The 26,137-nt window shown below is 54.4% G+C and overlaps 1 protein-coding gene across 5 annotated transcripts; it reads right to left on the bottom strand.

Moving 5' to 3' along the window:
* Positions 1-5,063: 5,063 nt before the first annotated feature.
* On the bottom strand, positions 5,064-25,458 carry LOC110483907 (SH2 domain-containing adapter protein F). 5 transcript variants are annotated; one of them, XM_021554143.3, is made up of 7 exons: positions 25,335-25,458; positions 15,176-15,305; positions 14,001-14,210; positions 12,320-12,457; positions 9,373-9,544; positions 8,965-9,084; positions 5,064-5,890 (listed from the first exon to the last, which is right to left on the bottom strand). In XM_021554143.3, exons 1-7 carry the CDS (start codon positions 25,392-25,394, stop codon positions 5,704-5,706), a joined length of 1,017 nt encoding a protein of 338 aa, XP_021409818.1. In that variant the 5' UTR covers positions 25,395-25,458; the 3' UTR covers positions 5,064-5,703. The 5 variants fall into 5 exon arrangements, with proteins under 5 accessions (XP_021409818.1, XP_021409821.2, XP_021409817.2 ...); XM_021554146.3 differs by lacking the exon at positions 25,335-25,458 and adding an exon at positions 22,397-22,855; XM_021554142.3 differs by lacking the exon at positions 25,335-25,458 and adding an exon at positions 22,073-22,144.
* Positions 25,459-26,137: the final 679 nt, after the last annotated feature.

Below are 26,137 nucleotides of genomic sequence, written 5' to 3'. Positions count from 1 at the left end.
GAGCAGATGGGGGCAAAGGAGGCTCCAACAGCCTGCATGAGCAGAAGGAAAAGAGAGCTAGGAGCAGCAGAGAGCCTGCAATCCTTGGAGTGAGTTACCAGAAAGAACTGCGGGTTGCTCAGACATGGCCCTAAATGGAGGCAAAGCGATGCTGAGCCTTCCCTGGGCACCAGGACACGCTGTGCACGGCCAGGGGAGCACACCAGGGCCAGGCTGTGCCTTGCAGAGGTAACTGCAGCGGGAGAAAGACTGGTGGTTGTGCAGGTCATCAAGCTGAGTGGGACAGGAAGGACAGAATGACTGAGGTACAATCACTGGCTGAGGACACACTGTCAGTGCATGAGATGAGGGTCAGCATGACACCAGGGAGGGAAGGAGCAAGGTCACCTCCCTATGAAAGAAGGGCCAGGCTTAAGAAAACCTGGATATGGTTCAAATCTCAAACAAATGCAGCAAATGTGCCTACCACATCCAGAAAATGGAAAAGAGGGATTCAAATGTATCTGGACTTTTCTATCTTTCTGAGGTTTTTTTGAAGGAAACCAGCTCCCAGATAGAAAAGCAAATGCAAACAGAATTTATCACAGATACATTGTTTCAGGATAAGGTAATGATTTATCTTTGATAATTAACTTTGACAAGGTGATGCAGAGCATTGTAGTAGAATGTGTCCCTGCCCATGAGAGAGGGCTGGAACAAGATGAGCTTTAAGGTGTCCTCCAACCCAAACCATTTTATGATTCTACGCTTTTATGATAATTTAGCCTGGTTACATTTAAGGAAGAAGTTTGATTTGCACCCAGTATGATGCAGTTTCCAATGCTGAAGTCATGGGTATGGATTTAACACGAGGAACCAGATAACCAAGTAAAACGCTGGGCTATGTTAAAGGGATGTCTCTGAGCAGCTTCCAGCACTGCTCCCCACCTCAGTTTTGGGATGCCCCCACTGATGTTAACAGCAAGAAGTGTAGGGCTGGTAGTGTAGAATCATCATGCCTGGGATGTTTTGGGGAGGGACACAGCCACACCACTAGCAAGGCACTAGGATGGTCTCACCTGGAAGATCATGGAATCCTAGGTTTGGGTCAGAAGGTCACCTAGTCCAACGTCCTATTGTGAGCAGGGACATCTTTACTTCGATCAGGTTGCTCCAAGCCCTGTCCAACCTGGCCTTGAACGTTTCCACACATAGGACTTCCACCACCTCTCTGAGCAACCTGCCTCAGGGTTTTACCACCCACACTGTAAAATACTTCTTGTATCTAATCTAAATCAGTGTTCCTTTTAGCTTAAACAATTTCCCCTTCTATGAGCCTGAGCATGGTGGTTTGAAGACAGGCCTGCAAAACTGTGCATGAAAAATGACAGAACTACTCAGAGGTGTAGACTCAAAATTAGGTGGAGGCATCCAAGCAGAGACATCTTAGGACAATTTCCAAACATGACACCAGGAGCAAGTAAGTGGTTTGGAAGGATGTTGGGAACCATTCTGAAGGGACTGAGTGACAGAATTCTCCAAGTCAGAAGTTGAAACTTGTCCTTTTGGGTCAAATATTTGGTCTTTAGGTAAAGATTAGAGTAGGCATTCAGCTGGGACATGTCTGTGCCACTGCACATGTGTGCTATGTATGTGCTACCCTGAACATTCCACTAGCAGCCTGAAGGCATCAGGAGCAAATTTCTCTCCTTTGCTCTAAACTTTGGCAGCTGAGCTGTTATCTGATCCTCCTGTAGATTGCTGTGGTTGGAGGCAAAACACAGCACACAGCATTCTCAGGGATACCCAAGTAACTTAAGCATCCCTGCTAGGGCTGGGATTTCAAACTAATCACTAGGCTTGGGCTTCAAGGAACTTCTCCAGGCCAGAGGGGCAGGAAGGGGGCATGGATAACACGGTGAGGGTTTAACTCAGTCCCACAAGGATCAGTTACTGGTTCTCTCCAACCTCTGAAGTACTAAGGAGCCTTGATGACCTGTGCTGGGATGGGTGATGCAAGGCTTGGCACTAGCCAAAGGGTTTAATTAGGGACAGAATTCAGTGAACACCCCACCTCCCCAGGTGGTCAGACTCCAATTCTGCCCTGTATCAGCCTTTTGTCCTTCTTGGTTGCCTCCATCCTGCAAAACTACATGTTTTCATAGAGTCATAGAATGGTGTTGGAAAGGACCTTAAAGCTCATCTTGTTCCAATCCCCTGCCATGGGCAGAGACACTTTCCACTCTCCCAGGCTGCTGCAAGTCCCATCCATCCTGGCCTGGAACACTTCAAAGGATGGGGCAGCCACAGCTTCTCTGGGCAACCTGTGCCAGAGCCTCACCACCCTCTCAGCCAAGAATTTCTTATCTCATCTAAACCTGGCCTCTCTCAGTTTGAAACCATTCCCCCCTGTCCTGTCACTCCAGGCCCTCGTCTAAAGTACCTCTCCAGCTCTCTTGGAGACCCTGAGGGCACTGGTAAGGGCTTTAAGGTCTCCCTGGAGTCTTGTCCTCTCCAGGCTTAACAGCCTGAACTCCTCCAGCCTGTCTTCATGGGAGACAGCCCTGTGAGCATCATTTTGGTCAGCGGAGTCCTGTGCAGGGGTAACACAGCCCCAAGCTGACCCACAGCCAGGCAGAGTGACACGAGGCCAGGGCTGCACCAGCTCAGCCCTGACACGGTGCACAAGCTGTTCCCAGCAGTGCTAATCCAATTACAAAACAAACTTCCTTCCCCCATTATCAGGGCTGCAGTACGCTAAACCAGCCCTGTGATTATGGAGGGCTTTGTGAGGGACTAGCAGTGAATGACAGAGCTGTTCCACGCACTGGGAGGAGGGATACAGAACACAGGCAGCTGGGAGGACATGGGGCATTGCTGGGACAAGTGGATTAGGAATTATTACAAACAAAGGTCTTTGGTCTAACTTTATACTCTCAAAAGGGTTAACCTTAAAGCCACATAAGGCTGTTCACAGCCTTTTCCCTCCTGGGGATTAGCATCCTCATGAATAGGGATCCCTGTCACCTCTCAAGCCCCATTGGATGCCTGCCCTCACCCACCCCATTCCCAAACAATGCTCACTTCAGTCACTTCAGGATGGCAAAGGCAGCACTAAAACATCCTTTCAAGAGAAATTCAGTTCAAATTTTCTGGGGAGATGCTGTTCACCTCCCACCACCGAGGATGCTGAAACTGGAGTCATATATTTTTTGTGCTCAGAACAAAGGAAGGGGTTATCTCATCTCCCTTTATGTGGCATTGGTGAGACCACACCTGGATACTGTTTCCAAGTACATTAAGAGAGGAAGAGAGTGAGAGCGTCCTATTGAGGATGGTCAGGGGTAGAACAAGGGAATTTCACTTATTCAGCCTGGAGAGGAAAGGGCTCAGCAGAGATGTAATTCCCACAGCAATGACCAAGAGCCATTTTGCTGAAGCACTTGGATACACACAGACAGCCCAGCTGCAGGACAGTCCTGCTGGTCCATGACTGGCTCTGGGCAGCTGGTGCAATGCACACAGGTTTCCTTCCTCTCATCCCATCTGTGCTCAGCAGAGATGCTCCTGAGATGGAGTCAGGCTGCAGGATTTCACCATAAGCCTGCACAGCCAGCACTGCCTTCCAAGCAGTTTGCTCCCTGCCACAGCTCCTCAGGAAAACAGCCCCACACTATGTGGGGAACTGCATGGATACCAGAAGCCTCTTTTTCCCCACACACAGCTTCCAAGAAGGCAAAGGATCATGACAAGCTCTTCACTGGAGCAATCAGGGCACAGCGGGGCTGCTAAGTGGCACTTGAAATCTAAGTGCAGAAAGGGCTCCCAGCGGCATCACTGCAGATTTCTGCATCTCCAGCCCTTCCTGCAGGCTCTGGGAGAAAAGCCCTCCCACTGGAGTCATCTCCATCCCCGCTGGACAAAATGCCTCCCTGGGACGGAGAGAGCAGCCAGAGCTGCCAGCAGCCAAGTGGGCTGTAAGGAGACACCGGCCAGCTCAATCCGCTGCCTTTTAAGGAGCAGCAGAGGCTGAGGCATCCTGGACCAACCCACCACACTTCTGCAGCTCCCAAACACGGGGTGCACTCACAGACCACACTGGCCATGCCCCATGGCCCCCCACAGCAGCTCAAAACTGTGCAGGGCAGCCCGGACAGTCATCTCTCAGCTAAGATGGAGTCTGAAAAACCCCAAAGCCCCGGATGGCAGAGCAGGGTTCCTGCAGTGGCTGCAGCACTCACCCACACAAAACCCCCACAGTCCCATCAATCACCTCAGTGTCCCCCAGCAACCAGCAGGGACAGCTTCTTCCTGGCAGCAGGCAGAAGGGAGGATGATGCTTTTTCACAAAGCCTTCACCAGGTCACTGCTAACTCATCCCAGCAATGCCCAAGGGCTTTACTCCACTAATAGAAAAGATTTTGCTGGTCCAGTAGTGAATTTGCTGCTGCCATCCCCATCCAGCGAGCAGAAGGGAAAGGGAATGTGCTACTGGGGAGTAACAGCAGGATGGAGCTTAGGCTGAAGCATGGATAGAGGAAATGTATGTGCATGGGTATAGGACCAATACCAGGAACAAAGTTAAAAGGCAAGGTATGTATGAAACAGTACAGAGCAACACAGAGAGGTTTAACCAAAAAAAAAGAGGAGCAAGCTGGCCCAAAGACAAGGTGTCAGGAAGACAACAGGAGTGGAGCCAGTAATTTCTCAGAGGAGATCAGGAGCTCTGTGAAATTCAGGGACTTTTCCTAAGATTTATGAGAGGTGAAGGAAAACAATAATGCAAAAGATCCCAAAGAGCACCCTCTTCTACAGGGAGTAACAGGCAAGTCCAAAATCAGCTCATCACTGCCCACAAATGGTCTCAAAGTCATGGCAAGGACACGACCACCAGCATCCTTTGTCCCTTGTGTCTCAGAGGAGTGCACTGGCTGGACAGGCGTGTCATTCTCAGTGTATCCAATGGTGCAGGAAAAATCAATTCCCTTAAAGCTTTTGTTTAACAAAACTTCCCTTTCCACTGTTTTGCTACACTGATCCCCCATTCATGGTGGGTTGTGGGCACACAGTCCAGTCCCATGAAGCAGGAGACAACCATGCACCGCTTTATTATGCAGTGGTGCTGCACACATGGCCAAGGCCGGTCACTGTTTACGTTTGGCAAAGGATGGCAGTGAGTACTGAGCACCAGTGCAGTAAGGGCAGCCTGCCTCACACTCTGCATGCCTTGCTGGCCCCAGGCAGGTCCTGCTCACCCCTGCCAGCCTCCTTACCTGCGGGCACAACCATTTTGTCTCTCATGGGCAGAGCTAGGCACCCTCATGGAGGTACCTCAAGTCTGCTACCAGACGATTTATCCCCGTACTCACACACACTGCCCCCCTCCCTGGACTCTCCAAGGTCCCAGCTCCAGTCTCCAGTCCTGGCATCCCAAACTCTGCAAGGAGGCAGGTGTGGAGGTGTGGACAGCTGGCGAGCCCCTCTCAGCTCCTAGCACAGGAGGTCCTTCCAGTGCCATGCCAGCACAAAACCAGTGCACGGGAGCCCCTGGGAGAGCAGGACGAGGGGCCCGGCTGCAGCAATCCCCGACAGCACCGGCTGTGCCCAGCGAGCAGCTGATGGGCTGACGGTCTGGAGCCCATCCTTGGCACAGCGGCGCTCAGCCCTGTGGATGGGCCAGTTTTGGGTGCAGCCAGCCTTGAGCCTGGCTCGTGGGGGTGATTACTATAGGGTACGGATAGCCACCGGGTACAGCAAGGACATGTGCTCAGCCCCCTTGATGGGCAGCTTGCGGCTGGCGTAGTGATGGATGATCTCTGGCACGCTGTCGAAGGGCGGGCTGTGCTGACCCAGCACGTACTTGTTCTCCTGTGTCCGTGACAGTTTCATGTGCATGAAGCCCTGGCTGCTCCTGCAAGGACAGATGAAGGCAGGGTTAGGGGGTTAGTTGGCTCCAGCCTCCCCTCATCTCCTGACCCCCTGACACAAGCAGCCTGCTCCTGCAGCTGAGGGGGACACTGCTGGCTCCTGTCTGCAGCCATGGCTCTGCTTGCACCATCCTGCTCCTGGCCAACTTCAAGAAAATCTACAGATCCAAGGAGGGACAATGATGCTGCACAGTGTCCCCTTGGGGAGCATGGCCATGCAGTGGGGTGTGTAGGGCCCATTCCAGGTGTGTGTGGTAGGGAAAGCATCACCTGAGCAAGAGCAGCAGGGCCACTTGCTGTAGGGTCACGGAGGGGTAGTGGCTTTTGCTCCTTGCATGTGACAGTCCCTTTTGTAACTGCTCTGGTTCTCACAGGATCCCCTCAGCTCCCAGATCTCCAGCCTCACCGTGGCAAACCAGATTTTTCTCCTTTGGCCCACAGCCAAAGGATTTTCTCCTTCCCCCTCTCCCCATGCCACCACTGCAGGCTCCATAAAACCCGCTCAGCACAGCAAGAACATTTCCCAGCACAGCATGGGCACCAAGCCACACCAAGCTGTGCAGGCAGATCTTGCCACAAACGCTGATTCCAAGTGAAGGACTAATGGCCCTGTTGCTATTAATTTGCGTCTCCGAGGAGAGCCGCAGCCTGTCTGCAGCGTCTGGATTGCACATTATGGCAAAATATTGATGACTTAAAAGCAGACAGGACCTCATCAGTGATGCTGAGCTGCTTCTAGTGCTGCACAGCCTGGCCCCATCCCCCCGGCTGGAGACGGGCCATAATGGACAGCCCAGCTGCATTAGCAGAATGGGTTTGCAATCCATTTAGAGACAGGAGCAAGGAGCCAGCTGTCCTGAGAGACAGCCACAGCCCTCCAACATGGGCTGAGGAAAAGCAATAGCTTGGCTGTGTCTTGTGTCCCAGTTGGGAGGGAACCAGAGCGCTGCCACACGGAACCATGGAGGGCTGATACTGGTTGAGTTTAGCCCAAATTACTCCACAGGTCTTTGTCACAAGCTCAGGGATGTCACAAGATCACACCCCTAGCAAGATGACTGAGGGAACAGGCTGCTAACACCAGCAGCCAGGACAAGGGCAGGTGGGTGCTGCTCCTGCTGAGCACCTCTTCAGGCACAAGGAAGGACACAAAGCTTTGCAGTGTGGCCTCAGCTACTCTCATGGAGGCATAAGCCAGGAGGGACTCACTCTCTAAATACTTAAGGCAATGACATGACCCTATCCATGACAGGCAGCGTGGGGCTGCCTAGCCTGGACCAGTGAGGACTGTCACAGCAGGGTTAAATCCCTCCAGCTACCTGACCTGCTCCTGGCTGATCTCTCTTGTGCATATTTTCCTTTAAAGCAACACCAAAATACTTTAGGTCAGCATTGGAATGCTTTTCAGACCATCTCCTTGGCTCTGCCTCCTTCCTCAAGGAAAAAAAAAAAAAAAAAGTTAAAAAAGATAATAGAGCTGCAGACAGCCAGCTTACAGCTATATCGAAAGCATCCCAGGGGATTTTCCTTGAACAGGCTCTACAGAGAAAGGCAGTGAGTAAAAATCCCACTCCTGGGACTGTGAGTTCTCCACAAATTCTGCAAGAACAGGCAATCCCTAAGCAACTCCTTGATGGGCTGGAGAAGGTGGGATACTGCTGCACACCATGGCCTAGCCACACATGCCATCTGCGTGGAGGATTTTGCCATAAGACTAAGGATGATGGCAAGAAGTAAGGGAAAAGTACTAAGAAACAGGTGACTGGCTTGTGGAGAGGTGATGGAAAGCCACCTTTGGTGATGGAATGCCACCTCCCAGGCTTTCCAACACAGATGCTGGCTAATGCCACTCACAAGGCAATGGTGAGACCTCTTGCAGCTTCAAATGCAGCTCACCAACCAGGAGAAGCTCCAAAATGGCTCACAAGCCAGGGCAAGGAAAAAACCCAGAAAATTAAAACATCAGTAAAAATTCGGACAAAAAAAAGGGAAAGAAGGGAGCTATTCCAGAAGGGTTAACTGGCTGATCTGAAAGCTCTAATTGGCTGATCAGTGGAGCTCCTGCCCTGGTTTGGTGCTGAAGGCAACAAAAAGAGTGAAAAAAATGTGGAGAGAGCAATCTAATTCATAATTGTGCCACTGGGAAATAAACAGAGAGGCTGAAACCCCTTGGGAGCAATGCAGGTAGAGACCACTGGGGAAACTCAAAGTATCCTGAGAAAAGCGTAGGGTTGGAGGGGCTGTTGTTGGGCAGAGATAGCTGAAGTGCTCAATGAATACTTATTTCCCATCTGTCAGGAACAGAGCTAATATAGCTGTCCAGCCGAAGAGCAAGAAGGTATTTGCTCATTCATCATCATCTTCAGACAGTAACAGCTTTGATTTTGTGGATTCGTGCTGTTCCAAGAGCCCAGCAAAGAGCTGGATGAGGAGCTATGGGCAGTTCCCCCTGTCAAGGACACATGCAGAGATGCTTCATGCAATTTTGGCATCCAAGGAATCTAGAAAACTTGGGGAGAATATAAAGATTCCCCAAAAACTGTAAGTAGAAACCAAGCTGTGCTGTGGGGATGAGGTTTCCCTACTGGCAAACCAGAGCAGGGTAAAGCCCTCTCTACAGCTGAGCAATGGATCTGTGTGCTGGGGAGGGAAGGACAGGTACCCACATTTCCATCCACAGTGTGTTTTTACAGACTTTCTGTTCCCATAAAACTAAGCTACAAAAAAAGGGGGAGAAAAAAAAGAACTGGAAGCTGTAACCAGACACATTTGACTGAGAATAGAGGCACATCATTTGATCCATCTGAGGGATTATTAGCACTGCAAGGAAGGGCAGTGGGCCTCCAGATCTTCCTGAGAAATGTTTTTGCCAGACACCAAACCAGAAACCCGTGCCACACCACAGAAAAGTGTGGACTTCATACTGCAGCCATTTCTGCCCACTCGTGGTCATCTCATAGTTAGCCAATTAGCATGGGCACAATTCACCTGAGGCACCCACCTAGGAGTCACCTCTGCTGTGGGTCCACAACCCCCCAGCCCCGGCAGGCTCACTCACTTCAGGGAGAGGGAGAAGTCGTTCTTGCTGGTCTCGCTGTTGCGCACCAGGTAACTGGCCTCCTTGCACAGCCTCAGAAGCGTCTCCGCGTCCGTCCGGCTGATGGCCCCGTGGTACCAGCTGCAGGGAGAGGATCTGCTGTGCTGGGCACAGAGCACACACCGTGGCAAGGGCTCTGCCCTGGGGCAGCAGCAATGCCAGCACCTCCCCAGGGACACCAGCTACACTCAGGGAGAGGGAAGGGGGTGGCACCACTGGGGTAGGGAGACAAGGGCCATGGACAACAGGGTGAAATGTGGAGCCAAGGGAGAAAGGAAGAAGCAAGTCTGCCCCATGGCTCCTCATGGTGTGGCCACAGGGATCCCTGGTGCAGGTGGAAGGGTCAGGCACCAGACAGGCAGGACTCACCACTGGCTCTCCAGGGGCAGGGCAGGGTCAATCCTTTCCCCGACAAAGGGGCCGGGCTCAGCTGTCAGTGTCTTTGTGCTCTTGAGGTTGCTGGAGCCATGCCTGAGGACAGCCCTGGCCTTCTCCTCCCTGCAGGGCGAGGTGCGGCTGTACCCCAGCCCCTCCGAGGGACCTGCAAGACAGACACACATCAGATGCTGGGATTCTAACTTCCTCTGGCAGGAAGAGCCAGAGCCACTTGCATCACACTGGGTCACCTCACACTGCCCCATCCCCCTGGTCTAAGCAAGGGCAGGGCAGCTCTTGGGCTGCTGCTCACTGCAGTGCCCAGGCTGGAGCCAGCAGCTGAGCCCATGGAAGACATTTCCAGAGAGGTTTCAAAAGCTCAGGAGGTTTTGCTAATGCAAAAATAGATTCAATGGCTGTGGTACAGGGTTTAGTGAGATGTAGCAAGAAAAGGTTCCCCAATCTCAGAGGAAGAGATGACAGAGCTAAAGGAAGCTGTCAGTTTGGAACCAATGGACATATTCTGCTGACATAAATAAACAAGGGATGAAAAAACAATTCCCCGAGGTGGGAAGGGGATATTTTGACTGCAGGTACCTCCCTGACACTGCCACCTGCCTGTCACCAGCCCAGCCACAGCCATGAGTGTGGGGGATTGACCGAGCTGGGCACCAGGGACCTGGCCTCCCACTACCTGTTATTTCCACGCAGGATGATTTCAGCATTAACAATATTGGTTCTCCTTCCTCCCAAGAGTTCATTATTTCTCCCTATACCACCAACCCCCTTGCACAAATTACTTATTGATCGGGCAGAGCTGCCACAGTGTGGGGCTGCCACTGTGGCAGCACAGTCACCCTGGAGGTGGCCGAGCCCAGAAATGCCCTAGGACTTCTCAAATGCCCCAGACAAGACAACTTCCCATGCTTCCTGGCTGCTGGAGGCAAAAAATAGCCAGAGGGATGTTTTCCTCTCTAGCAGGGCATCCTATAAAGCAGCTGTTTGAGTGACACCTTGTCCAGGCCCTATGCAGGTGAGCAGGACTCCAGCCCCCCCAGCACTGCAAGGAGAGGAAGGCAGCCAAAAGCAAACCCAGCCAAAATCCTCTGCAGCTTAGCATGGTATAAAACCCCCTGAGCACAGCTCAAGGAGGAGCTGCCTGGCATTATGGCTTGACAAGCCCTGCTTCTGCAGCACTCCGGCTTTTCACCAACCATGCTCGCCCTTGTACATCACACACAGGCCTCAATTTCAGCTCATCACCTTAAAAAATTGGGGCAATCGTTAAAAAGCCAGACAATCAAACAGCCCAAGTGTTTGCTGCTGGCACAAAGTCATTGCGTTACAGGCTCAAAATAAATGCATTGCACCTGTCAGAGGGAGACAGAGGCAGGTGCATGATTAAACAGGATATTAAAAACAAGCCCTTAGGAGGAAGAAGACATCCTTCAAGACATTCAAGTCACCCTCAGGCATGGGAAATAGAAAATGAGGCAAAATTCTGGCAAGATAAACTTAATACAACAAAGCAAGGCAAGTTGGAGAAAAAAAAAAGAGATTCCGTGTTGCTAAAACCAGGAAAAATGACAAAGTGATGTGTTCATCAGGAGCAGGATGCATGTCAGAGCAACTGTGGGGATAATAAATCATAGGGGAAAAGAAGAGGCTGCATAACAAAGAGATTAATTTTTCTTGACACCTGCATTCATTGCAGGAAGAGGATCAGAAAGTTCCCACCTGCCAAGACCTTTCTTTTTGAGGACTGATGTCAGCCTGCAGCATCCCTACAGATTTGGGAAATACCCAACAAAGCCCTGACAGAGCAACCACTTTGCTCTCGAGTCCCCCCACCATCAGCACCAAAATAAGGCATCACCTGCAGCCTGTGCTCAAGCCCACCCAGGAGGCAGCAAAGGCCACGCTGGCTTTTATCTTATGAAGCTCTGCAGGGATCTAGGTAGCTGCAGATAAGGAAATCAGACATCTGCAGCTGGCACTGCAGTGAGTGCCCACCCAGACAGCGTTAGTGACACACAGGCAGGCACAGCACGCCACTACACAGGAAAAGGCAAAGCATCCTAGCTCCCCACTGGTAACAATCCAGTCATGGCTTTCCACAAATTCCCCCCACCTAATGCCCTTGGCAAAATCCTAATTTACCACAGCATAAGAGCAAGGTCTTTGAAATATTAATAAAGGGTTAAAAGGGAAGCAGCAATATTTGGCTTTCATAAGTGAGACTGCCATCAGCATCCAAAGGGGATTTACCCAGGGGCTCTGTGCTCAGCGCACACAAAAAAGGTTTCACAGCAAGGCAAACCTGAGATGACAAAGTGTACCTGGGAGATTTGGCTGCTCAGGATAGCAAAAGCAAGAATGCAGAATCCACAGGGACCTCCTGACACTAAGCAGCAAGGTAATAAAACAGCAGAGGAAACGGAGCAGTGCTAAATAATGAAGAGGGAAAAAAACAGCCCCAGCTTCAGCACTGGGATCTGAATTAGCTGCTAACACACCTGTAAGGGACTTGGGCATTACAAGTCAGTCAATGAAAGAAAACATCAGCTAAATACTCAGTGCAGTTGTTGAGAAGACCTTACAAGCAGCCATCAAATGTTGGGAATTTAGAAGCAAAGAGGAGAGAACAAAAGGGACAGTAACGACTCTGCCATGCCATGGAATAATCCCCCAGAGCAGCTCTGCCGCTGAGAGCAAAGAGACACCAAAGAGCTAGTGCCTCTTTGCAGCAGAAGGTACAGCAGGACAAACACCTGGTGTCCAGCACCTGACTGAAGGGGCCAGGAGGAGCTGGGGGAGGGCAGAGGAGGAGAGTCATGTCTGGCACTGGCCAGGACAAGCCCCAAGGCATCACAGCGGTCCAGAGTCACAGCAAGCATTGGCTGCAGCCCCCCCGGACACGCCGCTGTCACGCAAGACCCACCATTGGCGTCGTCGTAGCTGTGCTGGCCGTGCTGCGGAGGGATGGGGGCACCAGCCTCCCCATCCGGGGGGCTTTCACTGCTGTCCAGCTGTCCCACCGGCGGGGGCCATGGCAGGTCTTTAATGACCTTGATTTCAACTGGACGAGGAGGTGGGGAGGGTGTGGGAAAGAGAAAGAAAGAGAGAGAGAGAAAGAAAGGATTTAGAAAAAACCATCAGCAACACCAGAGGCCCACATAGAAGGAGAGTAGTTGTATGGGGAAAGACATGAGGACTACATTTCTGGGAGCCCTGCATCAGCTTGGCCATCTCATCCCCTCCCACAGTACCAAGCAGAGACAGGCCTGAGGTGGGGCACATTCCCAATGGAGAGACCCTGCTCCTCCCGTCAGTTTTTCCAGCCAACCCTCTCTGGGGTTTGGAGGAGCCTGCAATCACCCCGTTCCACATACTTGTCTGTCTGGGGGTCTTGGCCAAGCATCCCATTGCCGTCTGTCCTGCTTGTGCATCTGTCTTGCCCTAGGAACCTCCCAGAGACCCACAGGGTCCACATTTCCCTGCCAGGCATCAGTGGGTTGCAGCCTTGCACCAGTAGCAGCTGCCCATCAGCAGAGGTCCTATAGACCCTCCCAAAGGGGGAATGGGCCAGCAGAGACATTATGGCATCACTGGAGAGAAAAAACACTGCATGAGAGACAGCAGGATCTGCTCTGGCTTCAGAAAAAAACAGGCAGCAGTCCCAGAGTGGCCCAGAGAACAACAACCTGACTCCCTTGGGACTCGGAGCAGGCCTGAAGCACCCTGGGCAGCACCCACATGCATCTACATGTGAGCCAGACCTGTGAACACACCACCTCCACCTGGGGATATCAAGCAAGGCGGCTCATCCAAAGCCCAGACACCTCAGCACAAACCCAGCCCAGCAGAGCACGGTGTTCCATGGTGGAGCCCAAACACTGAATCCTCGGCACGGGGTGCTGTGGGACCTGGTAGCCCCAAGCACAAGTAGGCACTATGACACTGAGCCCAGCACACATCTCCAGCTCACAGTGCCCAAACCCAAAAAGTGAACCACTCCCCAACCCCAAATTTCAACATCTCTCTCTGCCATCATCTCCACACAGTGCCACCAGCCTGAGCACCCTCAGCACCAGCTGCAGCACAGACACACAAAGCTGCAATTAAAATGCATCCTAGATAAGAGCATAGCAATTAGCCAGCACCGGCAAGGAGCCAGCACTAATGCACAGCATGGATTTCCTCATTACCAAACACAAACACAATCGATCCCACAGCATGGATAAATAGGTCAGGGGGGCTGGACGAAGGCTCCTTGGGTATCCTCCTGCCCTGAGGAAGAAGGGATCTGCTTGAGCCCAGGGCTGAACCTACCCCTGCAGTGCAAGGTTGAGGGTGTTAATTTGCACTAGAGGCTGTGATCAGTCAGAGCATGGAAGAGCCAATGGGAGATAGGTGCTGGACAGGTTACCAAGGCAGCTCTATCCATCACTCCGTCCAGCCTGGCTCCCTGCTCAGAGAAACAGCTTCTGCAAGAGCACAAGCACTCCCTGAGCTATGAAAATGCAGAGACCAACATTATTGAGCCCCAGAAGATCAAGGAACCCCAAACATCGAGCTTCACAAAGAGTGTTGTTTGCTTTATGGCTGCTCCCATCACTCACCTGCAAAGGCTTTGGAGATCCGCTCCTTCTTCCATTCCCAGGGCTGGTCATACTCCTCTGGTGGCCGCTCATCATCCTCGGGCAGCCGGGACTCCCTGGGCCTGGGGCAAGCTGAGCAGTCACTGTCCATGTCCAGCACAGGCTCGTAGGGAGTGTCATAGAGGTGCAGCGGCCGGGCGGGAGCCTCCCGTAAGCCCTTCTGGCGGATCTCTACCCAGAGAAGAGGGAAAAGACCATGACCCTTCTGCCCAACACAGCCATGGTTCCCCAAACAGTGCTAGATGACAGGGATCAATGTCACCCGTAGTAAAATGGGGTAGGGAGCATCAGCAGAGGAGGAGACAGCAAGCAGCTGCCAGGAGTAGGAGAGCTGCTCAGCAACACCAAGATCCCCACAGTCCACACCCCCACTCCTGGGCAGCCTGGCAAAATGGGGTCCATGGGGTCCAGAGTACCTTGAGCCTGACTTCCTGCAAGCAGTGAGGCTGGGTTTCTCCCCTGGACACCCAGAATAGTTGGTTTAATGAAACGCCCTTCCCTCAAGCAAAACAAAGTCTCTCCCATCGGCACAAGAAGCCTCTTCATTGCTTGCTGGTTTTTCCAAGAAATATAATGGACTACTTCAAAAAGCCACATGAGCTTTCCAGAAACCACTTACTCCAGGAAAACCACAGAGCTGCAAAGCAGAGCCAGAGCCAGCATGGTGACCCTGAGCACTGCCTTCAGGAGGAGCACATGCTCCCAGCTCACCAGCTTTCCAGCCCTAGACAGGCCCACTGGGAGCCCTGCTGCTGCAGCAGACACAGCATGTTCTGGCCCAGTCCTAACTGAATTAAATAGCTCCCACATCCATCTTAGTTTTAAGCCAGATACATGGAATATCAGGTCTCTCCTGACTCAACCTGGCAACTGGGGTCCTGGGGGACAGCATTGCAGGGAGAGATGTGCCTGCAGTGCTCAGACAGCCTTTGCATGCTCTTGCAAACCCAGCACACAAGGATAAAACTGAGAAAATTTGCCTGAAAAATGGCTGTCCCCCACCAGAACCATCACCCAACCCATGTCTGCCTTATGTGGGGGAGCTGATGCTGTCACAGGCTGCAAGGAACAGAGTACACCAAACGCAGGGACCAAAGGTGTAAAGAGTGGTCTTTGTGTGAAGCCTTCCACCTTACCAGCCATCATCTTCTGGGCTTCATATGGCTCCATATATCCATCATTCTCCATCACCTTCTCCAGCCCTGCCTGGCTACCTGCCACCTGTGCCGCATCAAAGGGATCTGCATAGTCCTCCAGAACAGCCAGCTGGAAGAGGGGAAGAATAGGAAAAGGATTAAGGCACTCTCTGCTTTTATTGGGAGGTGGAAGGCAGAGCTCACCATGAGCTCCTCCAGCAGTAGCCAGAGTGACCACTGAGAACCCAAACCCACACCATGGCAGCCCTGCAGAGCCCTGCAGACAGCTGACAGCTTTCCAGAGTGACCACTGAGAACCCAAACCCACACCACGGCAGCCCTGCAGAGCCCTGCAGGCAGCTGACAGCTTTCCAGAGTGACCACTGAGAACCCAAACCCACACCATGGCAGCCCTGCAGAGCCCTGCAGACAGCTGACAGCTTTCCAGGTACCGGCACTTGGCTATGGAAATGCTCCAGCCTTTGTACTGAAAGCTGAGGTGGAGCCAAGCAGAGCAGAAGGCAGCTCTGCCCCTCCCTCACCATCAAGCCCCAACTGCTAGCACCCACATAAATGCCCTGGCCCGGTCCCCACTCAGCACAGGGCTGCCAGCAGTGCTCTACCCCTCCATGGCACACAGATGCTCTCCTGCACATAGCCACATTTCCTTTCCCAAGGCAGACAAGGGGTACAGATCCCAAAACTGGGGTGTCAGCTGGCACTGGCACAACTAGGAACTCACTGGTTATTTTCCAGGGCTCCTGTGCACTCATTCAAAGAGCTTTTCCAACAAAAGGGCTAAGAATAGCCTATGGCTTCCTCTCCACTCCTTCCCAGGCCTCCAGAGCATCCCCAGACACATCCTAAGTTAAGTAAGACAAGATAGAACCTTCCTCCAGGAAGCAGAACCAAGAGCTTCTCCAGTGCCCATGTCACAGGTTCAGCACTAAATTCCTGAGATTTGTGCTTATTAGTGAAAAGGAGAGGATCCTACAGTAGAATATGAGGCATGTCCCAGAGCTCAGTCCCCTCCAGCACTGGAGCCACATGACTGCTCTAGCATGTCAGCAGCTTTCCAGTCAGAGCACCCCATCACACAGCCCTGCAGTCCCCAAGAAGCCTGGAGCTGTACATCCCACCTCCAGCCCCAAAGCCTGCTCCCAGAGCAGGGCCAGGCAATATTTCCAGCAGCAAGCAACTGTACCCAAGCACCTTAGCAGGGTCTGCTCACCTACCAGGACACAAACCCCCCAGCTTGGGGGGATTTGCTACCACAAAACAGACTGTGCATATGTCCCATAGCAAGGACCACATGTCCCAGGCATGGTGTGGCAGCTGCTTAATCCTACCTGGTCCCAGCTTCCATCTTCACCACTATGCTGCCCTGCTCCTGGCCAGCCACAGAGACCACGACTGTTCTTACATTCCTCTGCAGCTCCAATAATCAGCTTAAAACAAAAGATTTCTCCCTCCTTCCTGCGCAAAATGCCCAACAATAGCCTGTGACAGAAAAGCCAGCAGGAAAAGGGAAGCGGAACTGGAACTGTAAACATCTCCATGGGATCCCAAGACTTGGCACCCCTGTGAGCTACATGAGGCACACGGCTCTCCATGCCTGGCTCACCACCTCCTCCCTAAATGTCCCAGCTCCATGGGCAGCTGATGCATGGGGAACTGGGTCAGCTCTCCAAGCCTGGTGCCTCTGTGCCAGGGCACCAGCAAGTAGCTGATCAGCCCCAGAGCACAACCCAGCTGCCCCACAGGAGCAGAACAGGGTTCAGACATAGGAGCTGCAGAGGCTCTCACCCCTCGGCAAGGCAGCAGAGGATAGACGGTGTCAGAGCAGTGGCTCCAGCCCAGGCAGGGGGCAGTGAGCCAGGACAGGGCTCAGGAGCAGCCAGCCCAGCTTTGCAGGGGGAGACAGGCAACCTGCTCTCACCGAGGGGTGGCACAGCATCACTCAGGCCCCCTCAGGCACTGGGGACTCAAGGAGCAGTGTTGAGCCCAGCCGTCTGCAGGCCTTTGCTCACTACTACCAGGGCAAAATTGCCCATGGGAAACACAAGTCACTGGTGGCTTTTACAGCTGCTTGGTCAACCAGGACTTGCTTCCCACTGCTGCCTGAGAGAGCTTAGTGAAGCTGCTCCAAACAGCCAGGACAACCCATGGGCTCTCCCATGCCTCAAAAGCTGCAGAGGCTCTTGCTGCATCGCAACACCTGCAGAGCCCTGTGACATCAACAGCATCTTCACACATGTGCTCAAGACAATGGAGGCATGGGCATGCCAGCAGCATCCCTTACACACACAAATGCACCAGCTCAACAGCCAGGGTGGGTGAATGGGCTACACCATGTCCAATGCTAACTCTTACCAGAGCTCTCATGGCTCCAAGCATACTGGGGGGCTGTGAAATGCAGTTTGCTGACTCTCCTCGGGTTAGCTGTCTGTTCCTCAGGCCCCACGCCCAAGCTGATCACATTCAAACCTACCATGAACCACATTTCCTAGACAGGCACAGACCTATCTTGCTACTAGTGCCAGTCCTGGACCCTCCCTCTGTGCCATACATACACAGCAGCTTCAGACAGGGCTGAGAGGCTAACCTGCATGCAGTGGTCACTGTCATAGAATCATTAAGACTGGAAAAGAACTCCAATATCATCAAACCCAACCTTATTTCCAAATGTATTTCCTCATGTTTAGGTCTGGCTTCCCAGGAAAAAAACCACAAGCTCCAGCAGACTCACAGAGTGGCCCCCACACAGATGCTTCCAGGTCTAAAAAGCAGAGGATGGTGGAGAATCCTAACAAGTCTCTGTCAACACCCCTAAAATTGGGTATTTTACCTGCAGAAGTTTGCAGAGGCACTCCGAAGAGATTAGATGCACTTTGCTGGCAGAGGTTTTGCCAGAGGATGTGCCAGGATGGGTTCAGTTTGGACCCAGAGCAAATGGCTCTGGTTAGAGGCAAGCTCCTTGGGTTTGGGGAGAATTTGCCACACTGGTTTGCTTCTCCACTGCCTCAAGGATGCCACTTCATAGGAGCAAGGTCTCTCAAATGTAGGGTGATGAGAACATAAATCCGTTTGTTTTTTTAAATGGTTAGATATTACAGCAGAGAGCCACAGAAAAGGTGGGAAGGCAATTACTCCCACCCTTCCCAGAAAAGGTGGGAAGGAGCATCACAGCCTCGGGATGCACAAGTGGGCCCATGAACCACGAGAATGGTGCCTCAAGTCCCAAGACTGAGGGTCTGGATGATCCAGCCAGTACCAGGAATGGGGCAAACAGCAGGGATCACACAATTACCGGGCACATCCTAATGCCCTTGCACATGGGGCCGTATTATGGTTGCCCAGGAAACTGAATCTCTGACATTTCTTAATCTGAGTACTGGACTTTATGAGCCATGCAGGGCTCTCAGCAGCAGCCACAGGGCAAACGGCTGCTCCCAAGAGTGGGAGAGGGTCACAGCCACTGGCAAGGCAACTCCCAGGGGTGCCCTAAGCCCCCCCACTTTGGTTCAATTTCCATGCTTTGCTCATGTTCCATGTTGATGAGGGAGCTGATCACTGCCTGCCGATCCCACTGCACGGCTGTGGAGGCATCACCTGCTTATACATAGCACAAGCTTTGCTAGATTTGAAATAATTTGGGTGCAAAGCAAAAGCCTGACCTGCAAAGCCACCATCCCAGGGCAGCTCTTGCTTCAGGGAGCAGCCAAGCACCACTTGTACCTGGACACATATCCTGCTTGAGCACGAATGTTTTTTACGTGTTTATCTGCCACAGCAATGCACACTCAGATCCCTGCTGCAGCACTGAGGCTGGTCTTGCTATATTATACATGCCAACAATAAGGGAAAAAAGAAAATCAAAACAAAATTAATGCAAGGAACCAAATCATCACTGGGTTCTCGCAGTCAAACAGCTTTTATGCTGCCCACCAGTGAAGGTGACAGATCACACCTCTTCAAGGCATTTCAAACACCAAAATCCCAGGGCAGAGCTGGGGTTCTTTGCCCCATCTTGCCCAGAAACATTCCACCTGCCACCACCTTCTGCCACAACAAGATGTTCTACCGTACACAGCAGTTTGGAGAGGATTCCTGGGGAGATCCTCCACTTTAAAAATGAGTTTCCCACCCTGGAGGTAAAGCACATTTGGGATCTCCTCAGAAGATTGGTAAATTGAGCAAACTCCATCAGGTGCAAAATTCCTCCAGTTTTACATATCTGGCAGCTCAGCTTTTGGCAGACACTGAAGCCAAACCCAAAAGCAAACACAGCACTGACCTTCCAAGAAGGGTCTGGTGCACGGCCCACAGGGGACAGCTTGGCCGGGCAGGGAGCCGAGGGCTGCAGCCGTGGCACAGGAGGAGGGCACGCGGGACCATCAGCACAGCATCGGCATGGCGTAGGATGACTCAGTTGGAGGAGGCTCTTGCAGGAAAGACACACACCCAGGAGCTTCCTGACTGGCTGTTCCCACACCCTGCGGCACCGACCCTGCGCTCCCAGCAAGGACAGCAGCGACTGCTGCCGGTGGGCACAGGACAGAGATGTCCTCAGGCAGACCCCCAAGCCCACCCTCAAGCATGCCCTGGGTGCAGGCAGTTAGCAGGTCCCTCAGTGCATCTCTCCCCACTGCATCCCAGTGGTGTTGCTTCTTGTATCTAATCCAAACACAGCACAGAAGATATCTCCAGAGTATCCATCTGGCTCAGGTGAACCACACAGGGCCAGTCCATTGACCACTGCTGTGGGGAAAGGCCTGGCAGACCAAGCAGACTGAGGAGGATGTGTGCTGTCCACACCATTTCCAGCAGAGTTTGGAAAGCAGCACAAGCCACTGCAGAGCTCGCTCTAATGCATCCCCACAGGATGCTGCAGATCCCACAGAAGGCACAAAGATGTGATGGCTCGTGCTACAGCAGCAAAGCATCATGCAGCCCAGGCAGGAAGGATTCCTGTACCAAGATGTTCCTGCCCTTTCCATTCCCCAGAACAAGCACGACAGCTACAGCAGGCACAGGGTGCCCAGGGAACACAGTCAGCCCCCAGCCAAAACAAACCACACGGTCTCAGCCAAACCACATAATCAGGAACCAGTGACTGCTCTTTTCACATGGCTCCATCCTAATCGTCCCCACTTGGAAGGGCTGCATATTTTACTAGAGTGACTCTCCCCATCGGTCTTTAACAAAAACCCTCTCTGCTCCAGCAGCTTTATCTGTACACAGAATTGTACTTCTCCTTTAATCTCCAGCATCACTACAACCCAAGGGGTCTGCAGTCTCAGTCCCTGCAGCAGGTAGGGAACAGTGCCCACAGCCTCTTCCTAAGTCTGTGAGTACTGAGCCCCCTGCACAACCATCATCTCAGCAGAGGCTCCAGCCCAGCTCCAGTATCCCTGCCCTGCTCCAGGACAGCTTGACACCACCAAGAGCAAGGGTCACATGCAGGAGTAAATCCCCATCCTCCTGTACTACCTTCAGGAAGAGCCACCATGATGTTGGAGCAGTTGGGGAACCCTCCCACTGCTCAGCCCAGCAGAGAGCTGCAAAGGGCTTTTCAGCCCAATACAGTTGCTCTACATGGTGGACACTCCCTGGTTCCTCTAGGAAAACTGTATTAATGGACAGCTGCAAGCACTATCAGGTATTTCCACTTTTAGTCTGGTTTTGCCCAGGCTCTGGAGCTCTGTGTCCATCACATACCAGAGCCTTAAACAATTAGAAGTCTTCCTACAGTGGCATGCAGGAGACAATCAGTAATCTAATCACTGCCTATCTTGGAAAAATGAAGGGTCTTCATTTGAGCAGTTTGAGTTTTCCCAAATATATCCCAGCTTCTGACTTGCCTCCAAATTTCTCAGGTTCTCCCCAGCCTCTGGATCCTCAAACAGCCTGACTGTACCTGTCAGCAGTCCCTGCTTCCCACAGGTCTGCCTCAGCCCTTTGCACATCACAGCCCGGGTCCACATGCTCCTGCTCTGATCCTGCAACACATGTTCCAGAGGAAAAACCATCCAGACTGCCTCAGCAAACCACAGCACTACGGTGGCACCTCTGGTCCCTACTGCTAGTGCCACCCTCCTCATCCCCTCTGCTGCCTGCAGCAGCCAGTTTACTCAGCTCAAAAGGGGAGCTCTGCTGGGCCACTCGAGAAATCTCCCAAAAGCAATTAGTCAGTACAGGCAACTTCCCAAGATCCACCAGCAACAAGTTTTTCTATCAGCTTAAAACATTCTCTAGCAGATTTTTCCCGGTGCTCATTTCATTGTGCCGTCCGGCAGCGCCAGGACCACGGATGGCATCACTGACTGTATCCGCGATTCCCTCCGCCAGCCAGATCTGCAATCCCGTCGAGTTCGCCTGACAAGCCCCGTCTTGCAGGCGGCAGCGCTAGCGGGCACTAATTACCCCTTCCTGCCTTCATTTGCGCAGTCCCCGCATCAGCCTCTCCTCCAAGAGGGAGGCCCGGCACCAACGGCCGCAGCCCCGCTGGGCTTATCCTCCACCAGGTCCCTGTGCCGCTCAGAGCCCGTCTCCCCATGGGGAGCTTCTGCCCAGCTCCTACCTCTCACCGGGGATGTTTCTCGCCTCCCTGCCAGCACCAGCAGCTCCAGGCTCTGCTCTCAACCCTGGAGAAGCCGGCGGCGGGGGGGGGGGCGGGCGGCAGACAAAGAGGCGCTGAGACTCCCTGACAAAGCAGCACGGCATCTCTGGGGGTCCGGCTGCCGCCGCTGGCACGGGCAGCCCGGGCAAGCGGGCACAGGGAGATCCGCCAGGCACGGAGCGCTGGGAGGCCCAGGGTCACCGGCCCCAGCGTCGGAGGGCACCGCAGGCAGTCCTGCGCTCCTCTGCGAGCGCGGTTCCCGCTGGGGATCATACCTGCCTCCCGCGGGAGCGGAGGAGAAGCCGGGGCCGCCCCTGCTCCCGCTGACGCGTGCCCGGCATGTCGGCGCTGCCCGGAGCCTGGCCGTGCCCCCCCTCGGTGCTCGAGGATCCCAACCCCGCTCCTCATTGCGGATGCCAGCAGCCTGGCGGGACCACCGAGGCCACCTCCGTGACCGAGGCGCTCAGGCTCCACCTGCCCCTATGGTCCTGGTCCTGCTGCTCACGGCAGGGGCCGAGGCTGCGGCGCGGTCACTCGGGACATCGCAAGTGGCGGGATCCCGCGGGGAGAGCACCGGGGCCCCGTGTCCGGTCACTCACCTCCTGCGGCGGCTCCTCGGGCGGCTCGGGACCGGCCGGGGGCGAGCTGGGGGGGGCCGGCACCGGCGGCGGCGGCGAGGGGCTGGCGGGCACCTTTTCCACCGCCTCCACCTTGATGAGCCGGTGCTTGGGCGAGACGTAGCGGGGCCCGTCGGGGGCGGCGGCGGGCGGCGGGCCGCTGTAGGGGTCCTCGAAGTCGCGCTCCTTCTGCAGCCGGTAGGCCGCCACGATGTCGGGCTGGGCGGCGGCCAGCGGCTCGGCCGCGCCCCCGGGCGGCAGGGGCGGCTGAGGCGGCGGCCCGGCGCGGTAGTCGGGCTTGGGCGGCGCGGGCGGCGCGGGCCGGGCGCTGCGGAAGCCCAGGTGTTCGCGGAGCCAGCGGGCCATGGTGCCCACGCACTGCGGGGCCCCGCCGGCCCCCGCCCCGCCGCTGCAGCCGCCGCGCTCCGAGCCGGCCGCTCCGCTCAGCAGCATCGGCGCCGGCGGACTGAGCGCGGCGGCGGAGCTCGGGGGGGCGCGGGGGAGGCGGCCAGTGCCACCTGCCGGAGCGCCGGCTGCGGGGCCTGCCCGCCCCGCCCGCACCGCGGCCCCGCGCCCGCTCCCCCCGGCGCGGCCCGGCGCGGCCCTGAGCGCGGCCCGGCCTCCCCGGCCCGCCTCCCCCGGGGCCCGCCCCGCTCCCGCCGCCTTCCGCCGCGCCCGGCCCGCCTCGGCGCTCCGGCTGCCGCGGGCTGGCGGCTCGTTCCCATCCACCCCGGAGCGTCCTTCGCACCAGGGGAAAGGCCACCGAGGAGACAGCGAGCGGTAAAGGGTCCCTCACGGGACCACAGAACGTCCTGAGCTGGAAGGAGCCCACGAGCCCATCCAAACTCCTCGGTGCGGACCCGCTGCTGGGAGGTGTTTGGTGGGAGCAGCCCCGTGCGGGACCCCCGCAGCTGTTCGCTCCAAGGAGACACAGAAACACAAGGCTGGCGCTGTGGACCGCCACAAGAAACGCTGCGGGAAGGGGTGAGCAGGGACAAGGCAGGGAAGTGCTTGGGAAGAACGCTGAGTTCAAGCTGGATGTGCAGAGACATGGAGTGAGCGTGCAGGGCCGATCCCCAGCACAGGGGCTCGAGGACATCCCCTGGGATGCAGCGGGAATGTGGCACTGGGAGCAGTCTGTTGGGGCATGGCAGCAGAGCCTGAGACCATGGAAGCAACAAAAAACACATTCTGACTGCTTCCCCCTGGACACACAGCAGGCAGCCTTCTCTGCTCACCCATCACCGAGACCATCTCCCCATGCTCTCCTGATGCCCCAGCTGTCTCCAGACCTATGCCCCTCAATCCTTCACATCCCTTTCTCTATGCACACCATCACCCAAACCTGCCTCCAGGCTCACAGGCTGAATCCCCTGAAGGCCATGAAGAAAGAAAACGGCCAGATGCTCCAAGAGCAGGACTCCCACAGAGGTCCCACTGCAAGCTGTGAAGCATGCAGAGGCATCAGCGAGCAGGGACAGACACCACAGTGTGTCCCTGCCTGTCCTCACACCAGGAACCATAGTCCTGCACAGTGTGGGGACAGATGCTGGGATCTTGCTGTCAGGGTGCCTAGCTGGGGAGAGAAGTTTCTCATGGTGACCTCCTTCCTACCAGCCCTGTGCAGGAGGGAGAGTGAGGATGGGGCTGCCAAGGAGCTGAGCTTCCTGTGCTAGCCTGGCACGGTACAAGCCCAGCATGTGCTCAGGGAGCCCACTAAGTCCCAGATTTCCTTCTTCCTTGAGCACACTCCTGCTTGAGAAGCCCATCCAAATTTGCCAGGTCCACTGGACACCAAGGGAGCTTCCTCCAAAGGGAGAAGACAGCCATGAAACCCAGAAAACAGCACTGGAAATTTCAAAGCATGGGGATTGCAAGATGCAAAAGGCAGCAGAAGAAAAAGCATCTGTGAGGAACAAAGTGATCATCAGGCTGTGTTTGCAGCAGTCTAGCAGCAGACCTCACTCCCAGGCTCTCAGATGGAGATTAAGAAACTTATTAACATGCAGAAAAGGCAGAGATTCTCAATAAATTTGCCTGTCCAGCATTTGGAAGGAAGCAGGGCTAATGGCACTTGAGATTGAAAGCACTTCCACCCTCTATTAGTAACCAGGGAGGATGTTCAGCAACAGATGTAGGAGATGGCTCTTGTTAAATCCTCAGGCCTGGAAAACACACGCTCAGTCTCTCCAGAGAGGGGAAGGAGGGATCTAGCTTTGTGCTGGTGTTTGGGTTTTTTAAATACTACCATATTAGAGGAATTGCAAATGTCCTTCCTTCTCATCCAGTCCTGGCACATCCCCCCCATCTCTCCCTCCATGGAGAGGCAGTTGTGCCAGGGCCATGCTGGGATTTGACAAAGGTCTGTGGTCCGTGCCCATGTAGGACCCCAGCACCTCTGCACCATTTGTTGGGCCTGTTTCTCTTCCAGATTGGCCCAATGTAGCCCTGTACTCTGATCTGTGCCTCTGAGGGATCACCTCACCTCAGGCTTCAGCAGAGCTGAGAGGGGAATCAAAGTCCCTGGACTCACCTGAGCCCTCAGATTGGCACTCCCCTGGATATTGGCTTCCCCTTGGCAAACCACCTAGGCAGCAGCACAGGCAGCAGGTGAAGAGAACACAGCTGAGGTGAGAGCCCCCCTGGGAGACTTCTTTGTGCTTGGGGAGCTTTAAGGGGCCTCCAGAAGGAGAACAAATGATCTTACCACCTGCATGGCTTGGTACAGGCACAGGCTGCTCATATTCTTTTCTGCAGTCATGACAAGAGGCTGGTGACATCATTCTGTTCACAGCAGTTCACTTCAGGTTTGGAGGAGCAGTGGCAGATTTCTACATTCCCACTGCCAAAGCCAGAATCTGCCTGCAGCTCGTGCTGCAGCTGGTGCTGCTCCAATCCCAACTGTTTACATGCTCCATACCTTATTCCTGTCGGGACCCAGGTTTGATGCCTGCACTGTAGAGACTGACCCCGATGCCATGAGGGTGGCTGTGATGCCGCTCTGCCTGCGAGTCGCCGCGGCTCACCGTGACAGATGGCTGCCATGGAGTGTTGCGGGTGTAGGGGCTGGCAGGGGAGGCGGGGTGGGACTGGCAGACGGGAGAGGATGAGGGAGCACAGGCTGCAGCACTTGTGTGCCAGACTCCACTTTAGCTTCTCTCTGCAGGAAACATCCCCAGGTGGGATGTGCAGCCCTGGGGGCTGCCTGCTGCTGGCACTGCCCACAGCCTATGGAGCCCCCAGGAAGGAGGGAAGGATGGCTGTGAAGCCGTTTGCACAGTCCTCACATAGGAAGTTGACAACCCATGGTTTGCAGACGTGATTTGTGGTTCGCTCCGAGGGGCCGTGGGAACAGGGGAGGCAGAAGGGATTTCTCCAGTTGTGTGCAAGGATGCAGGGCTGGTCCTCTGTGCTGGAATCTCTGCTCCCACCCTCTTCACCTCTGAAGGGTCCAGGAGCTCTTTGCTGAGATCTCTGGGCTGGTCCTCACAGCACTGCCCTTCCTCTTACCAAAGGAGCTGCTTGCCTGGGTAAATCCGGACAGGCCAGAGCATGCACCAGGAAGAAAAATCCAGGTAATGTCTTCCGGACTCCTGCCACAGCAGAGAGCTATGTGCATCCTCAGCCCTCAGCCATCCTCCGGGGCCTGAGGAACTGCTTCAGCTGCCTGAAGTGGTCCTGGTGCTCACCCCCAGATGGGGACAAGAGCACTGCGTGGCAGCT

Source organism: Lonchura striata, chromosome 11, assembly GCF_046129695.1.
Source record: "Lonchura striata isolate bLonStr1 chromosome 11, bLonStr1.mat, whole genome shotgun sequence".
In the NCBI taxonomy this organism is placed as follows: Eukaryota; Metazoa; Chordata; class Aves; order Passeriformes; family Estrildidae; genus Lonchura; species Lonchura striata.
Note: the sequence above shows the minus strand (reverse complement) of the source record. Positions and strands in the feature narration are given on the sequence as shown.